The sequence below is a fragment of the Lates calcarifer genome, linkage group LG6 (genome assembly GCF_001640805.2).
Source record: "Lates calcarifer isolate ASB-BC8 linkage group LG6, TLL_Latcal_v3, whole genome shotgun sequence".
Lineage (NCBI taxonomy): Eukaryota > Metazoa > Chordata > Actinopteri > Centropomidae > Lates > Lates calcarifer.
In genome coordinates, this window is record NC_066838.1 from 6,263,781 (window position 1) to 6,271,446 (window position 7,666).

At 42.4% G+C, this 7,666-nt stretch overlaps 1 protein-coding gene across 1 annotated transcript in view; it reads right to left on the reverse strand.

Annotated features, from left to right (window-relative positions):
- agrn (agrin) overlaps positions 1-5,045 on the reverse strand; it is a 233,940-nt gene extending 228,895 nt beyond the window's left edge. The window contains 2 exon segments of the mRNA XM_051071068.1: positions 2,658-2,919; positions 4,534-5,045. Coding sequence (XP_050927025.1) covers positions 2,658-2,919; positions 4,534-4,734 — 463 coding nt within the window. The 5' untranslated portion in view covers positions 4,735-5,045.
- Between the last annotated feature and the right edge of the window lie 2,621 nt (positions 5,046-7,666).

Below are 7,666 nucleotides of genomic sequence, written 5' to 3' on the forward strand. Positions count from 1 at the left end.
AGGACTTCATTTTGTTTCCAAAAACACAGCAAATGACTGTTTGATTCTGTCTGTTATTCCTCTGCGCAGCCCAGCTGACAATGGCAACATTTTACTGAGTGGTAGCTGGACGACTAGATGAAGAAAGACATCCAGTGCCAGAGGCCCTCTGCTTATCTGCTCTGGCAAGACACAAATTCAACAATGCAAAGGTGGTACATTTGGAGTTCAAGAGTTACACTTTTTTGCTATTTCAGTTTTTTATTTCAACCACAGAAATGCCTCTGAGGCTGTTAGTAAGGAGAGATAAGGCATAAGGAAACAGAAAGGGGGACATTCTTTTACACAATAAATATGGCGTACAGCATTTTAAGAGCTGGTCAGCACTGCAAGTGTTTACTGAGATCTTGTAAACACTTCTCTAGGGAGGGCCGCTCTATGGCAGATGAAAGCCTGCATCCAATTGATCACACACACGGATTGAGTGGCCCTGAAGAAGTGCCACCGCCCAGTGCAAAGAGCACAGGAGTCAAAAGAGTGTGAAACATAATGCCTGAAGGCATCTATCTTCACGCGGATCCAAACTATGCCACAGCAAACACAACATCTCGCACAGACCACGTCCTCACATGGACAAAAAAATCCTCTGTTTTTGCTTCATTCTACATTACTCATCTTATTTTCCTTCATGTCGTCTCAAAACTCTCAGTGGTGAGCAGCTCACACAAAGCCTTTTTTCTTCCACCTCAGACAATGCACCTCCCCACCTAGCTCTCTGCCAGGCATTCCTGAGTCTATCCTAGCTATCGAAAATGTCAAGAATGAGGAGAAAGCAGAGGAGGGTACAATGAGCACTGCGGCAGGTAGAGTCTTGTCCCGCTGCACTGACATCCCACAGTCGCCGGGGGTAGTGGTTGCATAGAGCGGATGGGATCTGACTTGACTCTCTTAATTAAAACTCTGCACTGGAACAAGCCTCAGAGCTCATTCTCCTCCGGATGAAGGAATGCCAGCTAATTATCAGGGCCAATTTCACTCCCCAAAAACCAAATACAGATTTCATGGTCGGATCTGCACCTGACAATTGTCTCAGGGTATTAGTCTTTGGATTATTAGTGCAGAAGAAGCTCCACTGCATTCCTAAGAAAATGTTTAATAATTCCACACATCTTTAAACTAGATTTCTGTCTAACTTTTGACTTATTGAAGTATTTCCTGATGCCTATTCCTTCAACTGTAAGGCGATATGAGAAAATCAGGTTATGTGAAGTAAACCCTCTTCAAACACAAAGCCCCGAAACAAAAAGGGCACATCTAGACAGTTTGCCAGAGCCAAGAAACTCCCCTTTCCACAACAGGAGTCCAAAAAGAAGAAAAGGGGGCTGAATGAAAAGGTTAGCAGTGCAGTGTTTCGTGCCTGGACAGACAAACAGAAGAAGTTTTATGTGTGTGCCAAATGCAACTTAACACTGCAAACAAGCTCCATCCATTGGAACATCCTGCCACCCAGAACTGTTCAGAGGAAAGTACCCAGAATATAGACCCTGCAACTCTGAAACAGTGATTGCCCCAGAAAGCCTTCAGCAAGGTGATTTGTGCTCTGATTCATTTCCCCCTGGTGCTCCCGGGCCAATGTAAGTGTTAGATTCAAACTTTGAACAGCTGCCAACATTGTCAAGCACCAGTAAAAGTTAAACAGCAGCAAGCTCACTGCTCACTGGCATGGGGGCACAGGCTGCTACAGTCTCACAGTCACGGTAGATGCTGAGATTTATTAGTCATGGCTGCATGGTTCGTCTCATAAGAGCCTAACAAATTACTTTTCAACCAAAAAAGGACTCAAGGGGAAAAAGTATTTAATTAACTCTTTTGCTGCTGAGGTTCTGCTATGCAAATCAGTAGAACAAACAACAATAATATCATCTCCAATTTTTTGCTCCCAAATTCAAAACACTCTTTATTAACAGTTTTTAAAGCATTTTCATGTGTGGGCAACTTTGATCCTTTCATTGCCTGCTTTCTGCTGCTGCACTTTCTGTGCAGTTTAAGAATCATTTTATGTTTCTTTTACAGGGAAGTTAAAATGGTGGGAACCTGCAAGTTAGTTGTAAAGAAGTGTGGGAACCTGCGTTGCCATGTAAAACATCATGTGTTATGTATATGTAAGTGCTGAGGAGTTTCACCTCTGACTCAATAAAAAAGGCCTGGCTACAGGGTGCAAAGGTCAGGAATCATCGCTCAACCACTCAACCCCTGTCCTCAAAGTGTTTATCAGTCACCTCAAGGCTTCACTGGGAAAGGCTAGAGCCTCACCATGGTAACAAAGCTCCTAAAATGACTCAGGTGTACTTGTTTCATGCAGTTCTGGGAAACTTTGACACTGTGAGCCTGAGGCTATGACATTTCAGCAGCCAATGATGTATGAAATCCTTGCTTCTTTAAGTGATTTACAATTACTGTGAGACTGCAAACCACAGTGTGGATCCTATAAATTTCTCACAGGTAACAAACTATATCGAAACACATCACAGTAAATTGACTAATCAAACAGCAATGATAAGCCCAGATAAGAGCGATGAAGAGAGATGAACAATTTATATATGAACTGTACAGTATTTTCCAACCCATACAGAACATACTGTAGGTCTTATTCCATTCACAACAAACTGGCTGCTTACCTTCAACACAGTGCTCCACATCCTCCAGGTTGCGCAGGGTAATCCTCATCAGACTGGAGTTGAGCATAAGTTCATTCTTGTGTTCTGGTCCCATGGACTCCGGGGCAGGGTTGAGAAAGAATATGCGAGTGTCGCCCGTGGCTACCTGGTTGTCACAGATGCCGGGGTTGCCGAAGCCACCGATCATCACCTTGTTGCCGCCATCCAGGAGAATTTCACGGTTAACATTGGACTTCCCTTTCAAGTAGCGCCACACCCTTACCTTTAGTCAAACAACAACAAAAAAGACAGCACATTATTTAGCATTTTGTCAAAACCAAAACCATACATCATATTTTCATTTAGAAGTACAAAAGGGGTCTTTGTCCCTGGGAAATCTGAATCAAAGTTTACCATGAATGTTATTTACACCTGTGCTATTAGAATATTAACTGACATGAGTAGTAACAGTGATTCTTAAGTGATTCTTTCCACTTTAATAAATCACATACAAAAACCCAGGTACAGGTTTTCTCTTCCCACTTCAAACTAAACCAGAACACTCCACGCATCCAAAGATGGTACATCACAGGAAGTTCAGCAAAGGCTGCTTTATGCACAGTCATGAGAGAGCTCGCCCATTCCGCTCTATGTTAGCTGTCTTGTCTCACTTCAGCACTTGGTGGTTGTTTCTGTTTCCAGATTGAGAGCCGTGTGCCTCTAATCTACTCCATTCATTCACTGGGAGACGGGAAGCCAGTGGGCGCTGAGGAAAAGAGCAGCGAGAAAGCTGACCAAACACAACTTGTTTATTTTGACAGATTATAGGGTGGTCTACCACAAGTCCCAAGATCGTGCAAAAATTAGTTTCACAATGAATAGCCACGGAATGACAGAGGAAGGCTGCTTCCTAACTGAAAATTTGCTTATTTGTGGAACTATGAATGTTTTTTTCACTGTGTGCTATTATATTGTCCATTAACTGGAGACATAATTTTCCTGTGACATTTACAGAATCTGAAAATGTACAGTTTCAGGTCTATCACGCACTGGTCTCACATAAGAGACTAATGATAATGTAATGCATGACTACACATCCTTATTGCTTTGGGCACACCTTGCAGCACTTGTCATTAGTCACTGGTGAGAAAAAACATTTCTATTGTCTCTTGCAATATTATAACAGCGACATAGAAATAACTGTACTATTCTTCAGGGTGCTTTAAGTGTTTCTGTGGTACTTTGCAGTGATCTTGTAACATGTTATGGACTTTTTTTCATCTCCAAGGACATCACTATTATAGCCACAAGTCACAAAGCCCTAGTGTGCCATGGAAGTGAAGGCATTTGTTAGGATTCAGAACATCATTTTTGCAGCCACTGGCAAATGTTAAGTTGCATGTTTCCACCATTCATGACTAAATCAAGTGAGAGCTGGAGCCAGGGTCCACTGAGAGGACAGTCTCCTGCTGCAACATGTTTGGGATGATTACACGGTCGGTTAGGCCTCCCCTGTAGCTATGTAATTGGTAAGTGGAAATTTAAAAAAAAAAAAAAAAAAAAAACATCATCTATCTATTTCTGAAGGCAAAGTGAATTCACTGTCAGTGCTAATGTAACCGCTGCCAATTGCTTCTGGATGAATGAATTCGTAAACTGTTTTTTTTTTTTTCAGGCAAGCTGCTGGTGCAGTTGAGAGAGTTGAAACAAACAAAATCGGTGGCAATGGCTTCCATTAGTTACACGAGGGAAAGTATATTAAATGACACTGTGAGTTCTAATAGTCTACATAAACCCGGAATGTGTTCGTGCAAAGAGCAGGTGCCTTTTCCTTGCAGCAATGCACTCTTGTGGATAGTCCACTTGATCGTTTCAGAAACCACATTAAAACACGTACCTTGCATGAGTAGGTATTATGCACCGGGTCCATGTTAATTATTTCGTCCACGGTGCCGGTCAAAACTATGTTGGCTTCCTCTTCCCTGTCTTCCAAGTTTTTCTCCGGGCAACTTGCTCCGCTGGTCTGCCACAGAGCGAGGAGCAGCCCCGCGAAGAGCAGCGCTGTCCGGCCGGCTCGGACCGTCCGATGGGAACCCATGAGCACGGATGTAACCCGAAAAGTACACTTAATCAAATGTTACCGCCCGAGGCGTCCGACAACAAACTCCAAACTCTTTCGAATGCGTTTAAATTTTGCTCTGAGCCTCCTTTCCACAACTTCCCTACGGACTACCAGTGTCTCTTTCACTCTGCAGCCCAGTTCCCCGCATCTGCAGCCCGGGTTAAAAATCCCTCTCTGCCGCCGCCGGCTGGGAGACCAAGAGGGAAGAGAGTGGAAGGAGGAGGAAGGAGGAGGAAGGGCCAGGGAGCTCTCTCTCCAGGAATGCAACTGCACTTCTATCTCCCCCTCTCTTTTCCTCTCTCGCACACACACATTCACGGTGACGCGCCTGGATTTGCATGCAATCTGAATTGCTGATCCCACAAGTGAGGGTGAGGTGGGTGGTTGTGGGGAGGGGGGCTGGAGGGCCGCGCGCTGGGATGCCTGTAGAAAGTGGCTGTCCAACGCCGCCCCCAGTCGGACAGACAGTGTCCTTACCTCCGGACCTGATCACCCCCAGAGTCAGCAGATGAGCAAAGCATGAGTAGGCAGGGATCGCATCCAAAATCATGTCATGAGTTTCAGACATGTAATTTACTGTATTCTGGTGAACTTTTAATGGAAGTGAATCGCAGAATAACCTACGATCAACAAATCCACTTTAAGACAAATAGTATATTGTATATTCTGGGGGAAAAGAAGTTTATTTTAACAGTAATTTAACAGTTTCCCAAAATAATAATTTGGCATTCGCGTACTTAGATGAACTATATTATCAATAGCTAGTTAGCTAGCGAATTAGCATAGCCTCATCACGTGTCATCACGTGTCTTATGACCAACTAGTTAATTTTACCACAGACACTGCAAGCAACTTGTTGTGACAACTTTAGTACTGTTAGCTGACTAACTACACCTGACCTATGTTCCCTCTAATTTACAAAACACAACTGGCAAGCCCAGCTGACAAGCTAGTTAGCTAGCTAGCTAGATAACGTTTAGCTAATACAAAATGTCATTCGGAGGCGCTGCTGTCCCACAGGCTGTGTACGAACCGGTCCAACGTGAATATGGGAAATACGTAATGTTAATATGTACCTGGGGTGACCATATTTTGGTTTTCAAAAAGAGGACACATAGCAGACATTAAATGTTACTCACTGCTAGTCTCACCCATATCCCTCAGACTATCAGATGTGACAGAAAGTCGTTTATCACTGAGAAATAAGTTCTAATTGGCTGAGAAATAAGTCTTAATTGGCGGATCGATACTACCGTATTATCCTGAGAGGAAAAAAAAAACATACCGAGGTCCAGACCTCGGCGACCTCATAGCTGGTTACGGGGGTGCGTATTGTCTACGTTTAGTCATCTGTCAAACTGAACAAACAGTAATAAATAGTACTTGTAATCATGGCATATCGCTCCACTTCTCCCTCCACCCTTCCAGGTTTGGAAGTTCTGGTCCAAAGTAATATTAAATGTATTTACTTTTTTGATGCTACTGACTCCCCGCATAACTGCAAGGCAGGAAGAGCCAGAGTTGAGGTTCTTAAAGGCTTTAGGAGCAATTTTACCAGCAACATGAGTTAAATTTTTACCTTTAAGAGTAGACGTGGCCTCCAACTTCTTCCAACTTCCATGTTTTAGAATTTGTAGAGGTCCTGTATGGAAAAGACCAGTATTTTAGTTTAGTTGTCATGATGTTTTGTTTAACAGTAAATTGTCTTCTAACTACTAACTGCACTGCATCATGTGTGGGAAGTTAAACCATGCCATGTTTTTAATACAGGGCAGTAAATGTGTGAATTAGAGGTAAGTAAGTATTAGAAGTAGGTACTCTCGTAAGGTTCTCTCTAATCTAGACAGGGCTATGAAGGATTTAGAAGATTTGGTTATGACAACATTATAGGGCAGTAATGTGTAAATGTTTACAGCTCGTTTCACTACCCTAAAGTGGCCAAAATAATTTGTAGCTTAGAATCTGTGTTGCACACAGTTGGACATTGTTCAAAATTGCATTTTTTATTTATTTATTTATTTTCCAGTTTCCTGCCATCTTAAAACTTGGACTTCACTTCCCAAATGTAGATCTAGGGACCTCAGTTCTTCAAGGTACCAAGGCTGTCAAAAACCTGTCTCTTCAATATGATATGACTTACTGGAGGATAGCACTGGTTCAGAGCAACTAATTGTCCACAGTTCTTCAAACCTTTATCAAACGTGGATCTTTAAGTATTAACTCTGGGGTCTTGGACACAATGATATCAAAACTATAGGCTGTAAAACTATGAGTGCACCCAATGTAAAACTATCTCAATGTACTTCCATGTAAAACTGAACTCTACAGATGAATAGGCGGATGCTAAACTCACACTATGTCATATACCATTAAAGATTCCCCTTTTATCGTAAAACTTCCCATAGTTTAAATCTGTAAATGTTACCATATGGCTATTTTGTCAGAGCTCCTCTTTAAGAACAGACAGTGCGTAAATTTCCACTCCTCAAAAGCTGTAATTTTAACTACCCTTCTATTCCTGGGAAAATGACAGGCTTGGTTATACACAGTTGCTAGAGAGGATATTTGCAGAAATTTGTTCAAGTAGGCCTCAGCTCTGACAACTGAGTTAACCCAAACAGACAACTGTCCTTTAAATGGAAAATGATATTACTTGTCAGTGCTTTTCATGTTCTTTATACAGATTAAGTGGGGATCATGTTTGTGCAAATACTTCTAATACAGGAGAAAACATTCTTCACGCGCTGCTCCTCTGGACAGGCAGGCTGCAGTTAAAGCAATACTCTTCAAACACAAATAATCCTAAATCAATAACTAACAAGATCTGTAGGATACTGTACAGCCTGGAGCTGCTCCACTGAAAGTAAATGGCAGACTGACTTTGTGGTCTTAAAGAACATTTTCATTG